General features: G+C 25.5%; 1 protein-coding gene across 1 annotated transcript in view; it reads right to left on the minus strand.

Moving 5' to 3' along the window:
* LOC117167185 (mitochondrial inner membrane protein OXA1L-like) overlaps positions 1–14270 on the minus strand; it is a 28170-nt gene that overhangs the window by 8943 nt on the left and 4957 nt on the right. Inside the window, exons 3-7 of the mRNA XM_033351907.1 lie at positions 9980–10138; positions 9761–9904; positions 9599–9687; positions 4769–5038; positions 816–993 (exon numbers count right to left, since the gene is read on the minus strand). Of these exons, the coding sequence (XP_033207798.1) occupies positions 816–993; positions 4769–5038; positions 9599–9687; positions 9761–9904; positions 9980–10138 (840 nt within the window). The remainder of the gene's footprint in view (positions 1–815; positions 994–4768; positions 5039–9598; positions 9688–9760; positions 9905–9979; positions 10139–14270) is intronic.

The raw sequence follows: 14270 nt of genomic DNA on the forward strand, positions 1-14270 counted from the left end.
TACGAAATAACGAGAAAAAGAATAACTAAATCATAAATGAGCAAAAAAAAAAAAAATTTCCAAATTATAAAATAAACGAATTGTTAAATTCTCATAAATATTTCTATTGTTTTAATTTAAGTTTGAAGAAATTTAAAATTTCCGCAAATAATGAATGAATTATTAATTAATGAATAATTAAATTGTTTGCCTTATTTACAAATCTAATAATAGCTCAAAATTAATAATCAATGCACTTTGGATTAAATTTGGAAAATTTTATAATTCGATAATAATATTTATTTTCGGCATTTTTTCATTCATTTGTCTATTCGTTATTTTTTTTTTTATTATTCTTTATAATTTCTGAATATCCATGCAATTTTTTTGGTTTGTTTGAATTATGTCAATTGTGCCGCTTTTTCCTATATTAGACAAAATAATACGTAACTAATAAGTCTCATTTACTACTTGAATCTAAACTATGAAGAAAAATAATTTTAAAGGGTTTTTCATATATATTTTGTAATTTTTAAGCATTTTTCCTATAGTACTGCATCGTTTTGTAGAAAAAAGATACTACTAACAGCGCCGCCGCGCGGCCGTTTTCACCTCTCGTGAAAAATTTTTTGCATTGGGTATTAGTATTCAATCATTATTTTATTCTTTACAAAAAAAAAATCGTGAAAACACTTTTATGCAAAAATTAAATTACATCTTTAAAATGTTACCTACTCTTTCTAGTTGCAGTTTTTGGCACCAGGTGGCGAAGAAGGGAAGGGATGAAAAAGTAAAAGAAATAACGTGCCGTAAATTCTAAACGGTCCCTTACTCACCTTCCATTAAAGTTCCTTTCATCGAGTCGGTCATTCCTGATGGAGTATTTGCTTGATTATTTGCAGCTGATTCTATTAAAGGTGGAAGTTTGCATAAAGCTCTAAATTTCGGTATTTTGACTAAAATTTGGCTGAGAAATGTGAGCCAAGTGTTCGTTATAATGTACAACATTACAGCCTGTGAAGTTTTTAATGAAAAAATAATTAATAAACAAAATAATATAATAATATAAAATCGTTTTAAACAGGATGTCCAGCGATTCTTAGGAACGAAATTCAAGGTTTTTTCCAGATTTTTCAGGTCAAGATGTCAAGTTTTTGCAGTCTCCTTTTTTTTACATCAAATAATGAAATAATCGTTTGTTATAGATGTAAAAAATAAGCTATTTCATTTTTTATTGGCCAACAATTTGTGAAGAAAGCAGAAACATAAATAAACGAATTCTTAATTTTCAGTGAACATAAGTCGTCTTTGAAATCCTTGCAATTTTTTCAAATCTTTGTGAAATCTTGAAATTTCTGCGAAATACTTTAGAACATTTAAGAATGTTTTTGTAAAATATTAGAACTCTTTAACATATTTGAAATATTTTTTAAATCTTGAAATTTTGATCAAATCTTTGAAATCTTTCTTTAATATTTTTTAGCGAAACCTTTTGTCGGCGTTTGAGATTATTGGAATATTCGTGAAATCTTTTGTTTGAAATTATTGAAATGTTTAAAAACGTTTAGAATCGTTGAAAATCTCTGAAATCTTTTAAATCTGGCGTACTGTATTCTTCTGAAATTTTTTGTATTCATTTGAAATTATTTAAACATCTTTAGTTTGTGTGAAATATTTTAAAATCTTAGAATCCCTTCAATCTCTATGAATTGTTCGAAATATTTGGGAAATTGTTGTAAAATCGTTTAAATCTTTGTCAAATCTTTTAAGTAATTTGTGATATTTTTCTTAAATCTTTGTTGTTCGCTGAAGTCATTGAATTATTTGAAATCTTGGTAGAATCTTTTTGAAATCGTTTCTAATCTTTGAAATCTTTGAAATCTTTGAAATGTAGTGTACTGTACTCTCTTTAAAAATCTTTGGAATCCGTGGAATTTTTGTAAAATGTTCGACATCCTTTTAAATATACGTTCTATGGCCATGGCTCATTATAATTCTGAAACTGAATTAACATCAAAAGTCTGCAACTAATAATTCTTATAATTTGCAAGTTGAATATCACAAAAGAATGTGTGGTTCAACATTCTATATTGGCGGAGAGATTTTTGAGCAAGATTTTTTCTAAACGAGATGTTTCTTTTATATAATAGACTAAGATATTTAAATTACTTTTTGCATTTCGATAAAATAACTGTTTTTAAGAAAAAAAGGATTAAATTCAAGATTCTCGTTAAAAATTCCAGGAGATTCCCAAGTTTTCAAGGTCAAAGAATTCCCGGCTTTCAAGGTTGAACAAAAATGAAAAAATGTCAGGTTTGCAGGAATCATCAAGCAAGATTTAAGGAGGATTGCAGGTTTTCAAGGTTAAAAAAATCAATGAGAATGCTAGGTTTTCAAAGTTAAAAGAAAATTATAGGAGAATTCCATGTTTTCTGTTTTAAAAAGAATTACACAGAATTCAAGGTTTTCAAGGTTCAAACAAAATTTAAAGAGAATTCCAGGTTTTCAGGGTTCAAAAAAAATGTAAGGAGAATTGAAGGTTTTTAGAGTTCATAAAAGATCAATGAGAATTCCAGCTTTTCAGGGTTGAAAAAAATTCAAGGAGAATTCCTGGTTTCAAGGCTCAAAAAAATCAATGAGATATACATGTTTTCAAGGTTGAAAGAAATTCAAGGAGAATTCCAGATTATCAACATTCAAAAAAATTCAAGGAGAATCCCAGGTTTTCAGGGCTTTATAAAAATTTAAGGAAAATTGCAGGTTTTCAATGTTAAACAAAGTCCATGAGAATTCCAGGTTTTCAATGTTACAAAAAGTCCAAGGACAATTCCAGCTTTTCAGGGTTAAAGAAAATTCAAGGAGAATTCCAGGTTTTCAGGTTTGAAAAAAAATCAAGGAGAATTCCAGGTTTTCACGTTTAAAAAAAAATCAATGAGAATTCCAGGTTTTCAATGTCAAAAGAAATTCAAGGAGAATTGCAGGTTTTCAAGGTTAAAAAAAATTAATGAGAAATCCAGGTTTTCAACGTTAAAAAAAAAATCAATGAGAAATCCAGGTTTTCAGGGTTAAAAAAAATTAAGGAGAATTATAGGTTTTAGGGTTAAAAAAATATCAATGAGAATTCCAGGTTTTCAAAATTTAAAAAAATTCAAGGAGAATTCCAGGTTTTCAGGGTTAAAACAAAATTAAGGAAAATTGAAGGTTTTTAGGGATCTAAAAAGATCAATGAGAATTCCAGCTTTTCAGGATTAAAAAAATCAAGGAGAATTCCAGGTTTTTAGAGTTCAAACAAAATTTCAGGAGAATTGCAGGTTTTGAAGGTTAACAAAAATCAATGAGAATTCCTGTTTTTCAAGATTCAAAAAAAAATTCAAGGATAATCGACGGTTTTCAAGGCTAAAAAAATCAATGAGAAATCCAGGTTTTCAATGTTCGAACAAAATTTAAGGAGAATTGCAGGGTTTCAAGGTTCAAACAAATTCAAGGAGAATTTCAGGTGTGTTTAAGGGTTCAAAAAAGATCAAGGAAAATTCCAGCTTTTAGGGTTAAAAAAAAATGAAGAAGAATTGTAGGTTTTTAGGGTTAAAAAAATCAACGAGAATGCCAGTTTTTTAAGATACAAACAAAGATTCAAGGAGAATTGCAGGTTTTCAAGGTTAAAAAAAATTAATGAGAAATCCAGGTTTTCAATGTTAGAACAAAATTTAAGGAGAATTGCAGGGTTTCAAGGTTTAAAAAAATTGAAGGAGAATTCCAAGTTTTCAGGGTTCAAACAATATTAAGGAAAATTGAAGATTTTTAGGGTTCAAAAAAGATCAATGAGAATTTCAGCTTTTCAGGGTTAAAAAAAATTAAGGAAAATTGTAGGTTTTTGGGATTCAAGAAATACCAATGAGAATTCCAGGTTTTAAAACTTTTAGAAAAAATTCAAGGAGAATTCCAGATATTAATTATTAGAAAAAAATTAAAGAAGAATTCCAGGTTTTCAGGGTTAAAAAAATTAAGGAAAATTGAAGGTTTTTAGGGTTTTAAAAATATCAATGAGAATTCCAGGTTTTCAATGTTAAAAGAAATTCAAGAAGAATTCCAGGTTATCACGGTTCAAACAAAATTTAAGGAGAATTGCAGGTTTTCAAGGTTAAAAAAAATCAATGAGAATGCTAGGTTTTCAAAATTAAAAGAAATTAAAGGAGAATTCCAGGTTATCAAGGTTCACAAAAATTCAAGGAGAATTCCAGGTTTTCAGTATTAAAAAAAAAATGAAGGAGAATTGTAGGTTTTTAGGGTTCAAAAAATATCAATGAGAATGCCAGGTTTTCAAAATTTTTTAAAAATTCAAGGAGAATTCCAGATATTCAGGATTAGAAAAAATTAAAGAAGAATTCCAGGTTTTCAGGGCTCAAAAAAAATTAAGGAAAATTGAAGGTTTTTAGGGTTTCAAAAATATCAATGAGAATTCCAGGTTTTCAATGTTAAAAGAAATTCAAGAAGAATTCCAGGTTTTCAGGTTTCAAAAAAAATTAAGGAAAATTGAAGATTTTTAGGGTTTCAAAAATATCAATGAGAATTCCAGGTTTTCAATGTTAAAAGAAATTCAAGAAGAATTCCAGGTTTTCAGGGTTCAAACAAAATTTAAGGAGAATTGCAGGTTTTCAAGGTTAAAAAAAATTAATGAGAATGCCAGGTTTTCAAAATTAAAAGAAATTAAAGGAGAATTCCAGGTTATCAAGGTTTTATAAGTCGCTGGACACCCTATTGAAAAATCGCAATTGCAGAAAAGCGAACTCACCGATTTAAAATATACCATAAATGGCAGAGTGACTACAGGTACCAAGAATTTGATGTACTTCTGTATCCCCTGTAATTTTTGTCCCATCGCGGGAGGTGGCGATAAGTGAATAAATAATGCCGTAGAAAGTGCGGAAAGTACCGGTAACACATAGTAAGGATCGGCTACAGTTAAATCAGAAAACCACGAAAGACCACCCGTTTTCATACTTTCAATCGGCACACGTGCCATTCCGTTCATCGCCATGAAAAATACAAAGAAAACAGCTCCCTGAATAGAACAAAAAAAAAACGAAAATATCAGAGATCACAGTGCAAAAAGGGCTAAAAAAAGGGAAAATAGGGGAAAGGGTAAACATTTATTCCTACATTTACAAGGCTTCGGATTGGACTTACTTCAGAGATAAAAAATAATGTAAATATTGTCATTTATGTTAAAAAATATTGTCAAAAGGGTGTTAAAGCAAATTTTTTATTCTTTTAAACCAATATTTTAAAAGTATTAAAGATGAACTGTTGAAAAATAATTCTTTTCGCGTTTGAAAAGTTTACATATAATTTTTTTGATTAAGAATTCATCTTTTTGGTTAAAAATTCTATTAGTTGGTTTAAAAATTGAATTATTTTGTTAAAAATTGAAAAATTTTGTCATACAAAATGCTTGCAATTTTCTTTCTTTCTTGACTAACAATTTTTTTTTTTAATTCAAAATTAAACTACTTTGTTAAGCCTTCATCTTTTTGGTTTTAAAATTCATCTCTCGCTATAGAAACTTCACCTTTTTTGGTAACAATGGCAACTTTTTGATTTGAAAATAATTTGTTTTTGTTAAAAATTCATCTTTTTTGGTGAAGCTAAATTTTTCTGGTAAAAAAAATGCAAATGATTCGTTGAAAATAGATCTGTTTTAGTTGAGGATTCAAGAATTTTTTTAAAAATTCGTTTCTATTGGTTAAATACAACTGTATCTTACTTCAAATTAAATTCTTTACTTTTGAAATATCAGCTATTATATTTTTCGATGAAAATCCATCTTTTTAGGTTAAAAATTTAATACCTTGGTTGAAAGTTGGACTACTTTTCTAAAAGTTAATTTTTTTTATTGAAGATTCATAATTTTAGCTATAAATTAGTTGTTCTTTTTGTTAAAAATTAATTTTGTAAACTGACAAATTAAATATGTTGTTGGAAATTCAATTAATCGGTTGAAAATTACCTTTTTTGTTGAAAACGAATATTCTTGGATTAAAAACTGAACTGTTTTGTACAAAATTCATCTTTTTGGATTAAAAATTCAGCAATTTGATAAAAATTTCTTTTATTTCTTTGCTAACAAACTTTTTTTCTTCAAAACTAACTTTAACTATTTTGTTAAGCCTTCATCTATTTTGGTTTAAAAATTCATGTATCACTGCAGAAACTTCACCTTTTTGGTTAAAATGGCAACTTTTTGATTGAAAATTAATTAAATTCAGTAAACTATTTGGTTGAAAATTGATGTATTTTGTTGAAAATAGTATTTTTTGGTAGAAAATGAAATTTTGTGTTAAAAATGCAACTATTTGGTTGAAAATAATTCTGTTTTAGTTGAGGATTCAAGTTTTTTAAAATTAGTTTTTATTGTTTAAATACAACTGCATGTTATTTTAAATAATTTTTTTTTTATATTTAAAATGACACTTTCGTTGAAAATTCGTCTTTTTAGGTTGAAAATTTAACTCCGTGGTTGAAAGTTGGACTACGTTTTTAAAAATTAATTTTTTTTATGGAAGGTACATACTCTTAGTTACAATTTTTTTTCTAGATTAAAAATTAATTGTTTAAACTGAAATTTCAACTCTTTTGACAGGCTTTTGATAAAAATTAAATTGCTTGGTTGAACATTAATTTTTTTTTACAATTTAATACTCTCGGGTTGAAAATTCAACTGTTTTATAGAAAATTCGTTTTTCTGGCTTGAAAATTCAACAATTAGGTAGCGAAATCCACTATTTGGTACAAATTAAACTGTTTTTTAAAACATTTTTTTTATTGAAAATTATGTTTTGAATGAAAATTTAACAACTGATTTTTTTTATTGACTTTTTTTTGGTTTAAAGATTTAAATTTAGATCAAAAATGTTTAGAAGCGAAAAAAATATAAACACCAAATTAATTAAACAGCACTTGGACTAAAATAATATTCATTGTATTAAGTTGAAAATTCGTATTTTTTGGTAAAAAAATTAATCTTGGTTGAAAATTTATTTATTTTGTTGAAGGTGAGAATTCGTTTATTATTTTTGGTTAAACATTAATTTTTCATACTGAAAATGTAACTATTTTATTGAAAATTCAGCTGTTTGGTTAAAAATCAACTTTTTCTTGAAAATTTATGCTCACTGGTAGAAATTTCATCTTTCTGGTTTAAAAATTTAACAATAAGGTATAAAAATCAACTATTAAGTACAAAATTAAACTGTTTTGTAGAAAACTGTCTTTTTTTCTGAACATTAAGTCTCGAATGAAAATTTAACTAAAGATTTTCGGCTTAAAAATTAAAGTTTGTTAGTTCAAACCACTGTTCAATCTATTTGGTTGAAAATTTATGCAATTTGTTGAGAAATTATCTTTTTAGGTAAAAAAATCAATGTTCTTGGTTGAAAATTCCTTTTTTCGGTCTAAGAATAGAAAATATTTGTTAAAAATTAATTTTTCTTTTTGAAGATCAGGTTGGCGATTCGACGGATAATTTCAAATTCCTGGTAATTTCCCGGTTTTTCCGGGTCAAGTCAAAAAATTGAAAAATTAATACATTTTCAAACAAATACTTAAATTTTTCACTCAAAAATATCAGTTTTTTTTACAAAAAATGGAACAGTGAAACTTTCAGTTTAAAAAAAACTTAATTTTCAATAGAATAAACAATTTTCAACAAAGTAGTTCAATTTTCAACAAAAGTCATGCATTTTAAAATAAAATTATGAATCTTACACTGGAATAGTTAAATTATAAACAAAAAAGGTGAATTTTTAACCAAGAAGATGAATTCTTATCTAAAATTATATAATATCCAACTGAGATAACAGTTAAATTTTTAGTTTAAAAAGCAAAAAAAAAACGAGTTTTCAACAAAATAGTTAAATTTTCGGCAAAAAATTCCTTTTTATCTGAAAAAAAAAGTTTTTAATCAAATAGCTCATATTACAACCAAAGACTTGAATTTTTAATTAAAATAATGAGTTTTCAAGAACAAAATATTTAATTTTCAACAAAAAAGTTTATCTTTGAACCATATAAATTTATTTCCAACCGAAAAGATGAATTTTCCACTAAAATGATAAATACTGAACTGAAATACTTGAATTTTTAATCGAAATGAAAAATTTTTAAACAAGAAGATTAAATTGCACAGAAAAAGATAATTTTCCGCCAAAAAATCAATTTTTATCAAAATATGTGGATTTTCAACGAAACAGTTAAAGTTTTAATTAAAGAAGACAAATTTTCATTTAAATTGCTGATAAATTTTCAGCCATAAAGATTAATTTTCTAGAAATAAGGCGATTTTTTCACAAAGCAAATAAATTTTGAAACTAGTTTAATCTCTAAATAAGACAAAAAAAAATTGAGTAAAAAATTATTATTTAATTAAATTAAATTGAGATAATTTGAAAAATCTGCGTTTGTAGCTAAAATAGAAATCACTATTCTAAATTAAAAAAAATGATTAAGACAATAAAAACTTGAACTTTATTGCGATCAGAAGTAAATTCCCGATTTTTAAATTAAATTTCCGGTTTCCCGGCCAAGTCGCCACCATGATGATTCATAATTTTAATTGAAAATTGTTTTCTTTGGTTGAAAAATCGTATTTTTTGGTAGAAAGTGTTTATAAATAATTCTATTTTCGCTTCAACTATTATATTGAAAAGTCTCTTTTTGGGGGACAAATTAAACTCATTTTTATTCAGAATTAAATCTTTTTTGGTTGAAAATTGAACTACTAATTTGAGAAAAAAGTAATCTTCCTGGTTAAAAAATCATCTTTTTGTTTAAAAATTCAAGTATCTGGTTGAAAATGAAGCTATTTTATTTAAAATGCAATATTTTTACTTGAAATATTAGAAATTCGAAGTTTTTCAATTTGAATTTAATAATAGTACCTACAATAATTTTATTCAAAAGAATTTATTCTTCACCTTTCGTGGAAAATCTCCGTTTTTTTCCTGTTTATAGAGAATTTCGGTATAAAATTCAAAACTGTTTTTATAAAAAATTCTTTTTTTTAGTTGGAAATTAATTATCCTCAATAAAAATTGAACTATTTAGTTAAAAAATTTTAGAAACGAAAAGCTGATTAGAAAATAAATCGACCAGGAATTATTTTTAAATTGGTATAAAAAAGAATCTCTTTCAAAGCTTCCGGTTTTATGATATCTGGAATTTACGTTTATGAATCTGCAAAAACTAACCGAAACCTTGTAAAAAAGGGGAAAGCTGGGTAAAAATTCTCAATTTAAGGCGTTTTATCGGAATTTTTAAATTTAAGGGGGAAACCCACCAAAACGTTGGCAGATTTAAAAAAAAATTTTTTTGATTGTGATTTAAAAAATAAATAAAAAAACGAGAGAAAAAACGGAGATTTAGAGTCTGCCTTTTTTTCGTTCCTTTTATTTAGTTTTGGTATTTTAAATTTGAATAGAGAAATTTAAAATAGGTATTTTATAAATTTGGCAACTGAATTATTTTTTTTTGTATTCAAGAACTTCGTACTTGAATTTTGATACTTGATGTTAAAGAATAATTTAAATTTCCATCTATTTTAAATTTTGTTAAATTTTACACAAACCTGAACCCCATAATGCACCACAGTTTGTTTTGTCGTCATCATGCCGTGAGAAGCGTAGAATTCGTCTTGTTTCAAAGAATACATCTGAACTAAAATTAAAAAAAAAATAAACAATAAAAATAAGAAGAAAATAAAGAAAAATATTTCAAAGTGCCGTTTCACCTTTCATCTGATTTCCGTCGGCTATTGCATCTTTTTTTCTTCTTTCGAAATAGCCCAAGTCTTTTGCGTGAAAACTTGTCAATGCCTGGTGTTTCTGCATTTTCAGAAATAATGGAAAGAGCGCCACTTTTATACCGGCCGTTCCTGAAATAATCGAAATTTTCATTGAATTCGAGTTTTAAAATTTTTTATTGAGATTAGGTTTAATTTTTAATTTACCCAGAATAATTGTCGTCCACCAAGGAAGTCCACATGTAGTGTTTATAAAGAATAAAAAATGTTGTGTCAATCCTATTGGCAAGTAACCTCCTAAACCGTAACTTTGAAGCGAATCGCCAATAACCTGGACAATTTCTGGGTCCACAGCAGTCGGCGGTTCTACCAAGAAAATTAATTTTACGATTAACCCTTAAAAGACACAATTCCGTAAAATTACATAAAGAGCATACTGGGTGTTAAATACCCAAGGGTATTCGAACGTGTACTGTGCCGACGGTATTGGGCAGTTTTTTACAAGAAAATCAATTAATGATGTTTAATCTATCCAGTTTAAGGAGAAAAAGATTTCATAACAGTTTTTGAAATTTAAAGCAGTTAAAAAAATCCTTTTTGGAAAAAAATTAAAAAATGACTTTTTTCACTCTAAAATTCATAACTCTGTAAGTTTTTGATAATTTTACTTAAAATTTTACTTGAATACTTCCCTGATACGGTATGATTAAACGATTTTATCGATCTTAAACTGCGTATAAAAATTATAAAAATCAAAATGATGTGAAAACCTCATAGAAAAATAGGTTTTCATGGCATTTAGCTGGCGCCATATGTTCAATTTTCTTGAATTTGGTACACTTTGTTAAAGCTCAAATAAGTCGCTGGGTGTTTAACACCCAGTATGCCCTTTAAGGGTTAATACAGGCTGGTCGTTTTCTTGAAAGAAAAAAATTCACGGTAATTTCCCGGTTTTTTCCCGTTTCGCAAGTATTTATCACGGTCAATGAAATTTAAAAAATCGAACTCTAAAACCAAAGATTTTTTCATTTGAAGTAATAAAAGCTGAGCAGCAAAATGAATCACTCGAAGAACTCTTGCAATTTCAACTTTTAAAACTGAATTTCAAAAGTTTTTTAATTCCAAAATGTTGTATTAAAATTCTTAACAAATTACACGCCTAAAATGGAAGCCGCTAACATTTTTCAACTGAAAATTGGTTAATTAAATGAATTTAAACTGCCAAATAAAACTTTTTTAAACTTTTATAAATGAGTTCAAAGATTCAGATTCAGTTTAAAATTATAAATCCACGTTATCATTTTCAATTCTCTAAATTGAAGATTTAATCAATGCATTACATTTTTTTAATTATATAATTTTAAGCAATTTTAAGCTAGAAACATAAAAAATTAACGATTGCACTTTTTTAAATAAACTAAACACTTCTTGAATTAAAAGTTAAATTATTTTAATTTTAAATAGTTTAAAAATCCTAGAAATGCTTCAAAATTTAATTTCAAAATCTTGATACATCATTTGAAAAAAAAAAAAGGTAAATACAACCAAAAAGCGACATTTTTAACAAAAGAGTTACATTTTTGAATAAAAAATGCATAAAGAATGAAAAATGGGAATTATCTAAAAAACAGTTGAATTTTCCAGAAAAAATGTTTATTTTCGACCAAACAAGATGAATAACAAAACAGTGACTGTTTAAAGTAAAACCTTAAATTTTTAACATATAAAATATCAATTTTCAAGAAGGAAGGTGAATTTTCAATGGAAAATGTAATTAGTTAATTTTCTAACCAAAAATTTTCAAATTTAAACTAAAAATGGAATAGATAAATTTTGAGTAAAAAAATTATTTTCAACAAAAACAGAGTAAATTTCTAACAAAATTGTTCCATATTAAATTAATAAAATAAATTTTTAACGAAACAGTTAAACTTGAAACCAATTAGTTGAATTTTCAACGGAAAAAGGCAAATTTTCGAAAAAAGAGCTAGTTTTTCAGACTAATACGTCCAGTGATTAAAAAAGGTTGACTTTTAAACCAAATAAGATGAATTTTCAACAAGAAAAATGATTTTTGAACAAGCAAAATGAATTTTCAACTAAAAAAAATATATTCCACCAAATATGTAATAAAATTTTGAACTAAAAATATGATTTTCTGCCATGGAAGATAAATTTTCAACAACTTAATTGAATTTTTGACCAAAAAATATGAATCTTTAATAATTTTGTTTTATCTTCAACCAAATAAATCGATTTTCAACTTAATAGTAATTTTTTCAATCAAACGAGGTGAATTATGAACCAAAAAATATCAAGCTTGCCGTTTTAATAAATGAAAAAAAATCCCGATTTATTCACGGTTCCCAAACATTTTTCACGGTAAATCAAATGTTCAAAATCGAGCTCTGAACTCAAAAATTTTTCCATTCGTAGTAATACCAACTGAGCAGCAAATCGTAGCAATCAAAACTTTTAAAACTGAATTTTAAAAGTGGTTTAATTCAAAAATGTTGTATTCAAATGCTCAATAATTTACACACATAAAATCAATCATTTTCAATTATCTAAATTGAAGAATCAATCAATGCATTTAGAATTTTTTTCAATTATATAATTTCAAGCAATTTTAAGTTAAAAACTTAAAAAAAAGAACAATTACACTTTTTTAATAAACTGAACACTTCTTAAATTAAAAGTTATTTTTATTTTAAATAGTTTAAAAATTCTTCAAAATTTATATAATATTCTTGAAACATTTACATGTTTGAAATTTGTTTATATTTTTAATTATTAAAAAAAAATTCATAACTTCAATTTCCTTAAAATCTTCCACAGTCATGCTTGATAATTTTGTAAATCTTTCTAATTATTTTTAAATATTCTCTTAAAATTAATTTTGCAAAATAAAGAATAATTTTTAATTTTCCTAGAAATCTGTCAAGATTTATTTATGGTCCGTGGATTATTGTCACCAAAATTTGGTAAAAATAGACGTATTTTGTCGGCACACGTAGATATTTTGTTTAAATTACTTGAAATAATTTCGAATTTTAAATTGATTTTGAATTATTTAAAAACTTCTAAATATCTCTTGAACTTACTCGATATTTTCTAAAAATAATAGGTTTTCAATTGCTATTTATAAATCCAAATTAAACAATTTAACTTACATATTAAATCATGTTCAATAGAAAAATTAAAATTCTAACGTTATAAGTTAAGATTTTTGTTAATTTTTGAATATTTCATTTATAATTACTGATTTTCAATTAATATTTTATTACTTAATTAATATTTCTAACTATTAATTTTAACAAATTCAAATTAAATGGTTTAAAAATAGAATATTTGAGATTGAAATAATTCATTTAATTTAATAAAAGCCTTTTATTATGAACATATTATTTTGAATATTTAAGTTGAATATTTAACGTTAAAATTGGGATATTCTAAAATTGGAAACTGATTCCGAATAGTCTTGTGCAATCAATTATTCACTTTCTAAAATCTTAAAGTAGAATTGGATATTAAAAATCATTAATTATTTTATATTTAAGTTTTATATTTATTTTATTTATATTTTATATTAATTATATTTACGTTATACTTATATTTATTATTTTATATTGAATTTCCATGAACTCAGGATGAATTCATAAGACTTTAAAAACAATTCAATCTGATTCCAGAAAAATTCAAATTAATTGAGAAAAATGTTCAAAATCTAAAAATTTTCATTAATTTGAGAAAATTGTATTGAATTTAGCCAAATTTAGTTTAGAAAAACTCAAGGGATATAAATAAATTCAAGAGAATTCCAAAACATTCAAAAGAATTGAGTAAACATTAATAAGGATTGAAGATAAATTCAAAATTATTTCAAATTGATTGCAAAAAATGTTTGAAAATCTCTTCAAATGTTTGAAACTATCTTTTCAAATGCCCTAAAATATTTCAAATCCTTTGCAATTTCGTTTAAATACTTGAAAATTCACCAAAAAATTAAAATCTCTTTAAAATGCCTTGGAATCCTTTAAAGTATCCTAAAATATTGAAAATTCTATTGAATGTTCTTAAATTCCTAGATTTTTTTAAAGCTCATCAAAATTCTATGGAATTAAAAAAATAACCCAAAATCTTTTCATAAATTCTTAGAATTTTTCTAAAGTTTTTGAAAATTCCTTGGAATTAAAAAAAAATACACTCAAAATCCTAAAATATTGCAAATCATAATAAATTTGGTTAAATTCATAGAATTTTTGGAAACTTTTGAAATTTTCGTAAAATATTAAAAGATAATCGAAAATCTTTCAAATAAGTTATAAATTCGTTAAAAAAATGTTTTCTCTAAAATGCCTTGGAATATTTTAAAATACCTAAAATATTGCAAATCCTATGATTATTATTATTATTACACCATTAAGCCATTTCCCTTTCGGGGTAGGCGTGACTCACTCGGCAGGGGAAAGGAGTAGTGTGTGGATGGGATAGAGAT

Source organism: Belonocnema kinseyi, chromosome 2 (genome assembly GCF_010883055.1).
Source record: "Belonocnema kinseyi isolate 2016_QV_RU_SX_M_011 chromosome 2, B_treatae_v1, whole genome shotgun sequence".
Classification (NCBI taxonomy): Eukaryota; Metazoa; Arthropoda; class Insecta; order Hymenoptera; family Cynipidae; genus Belonocnema; species Belonocnema kinseyi.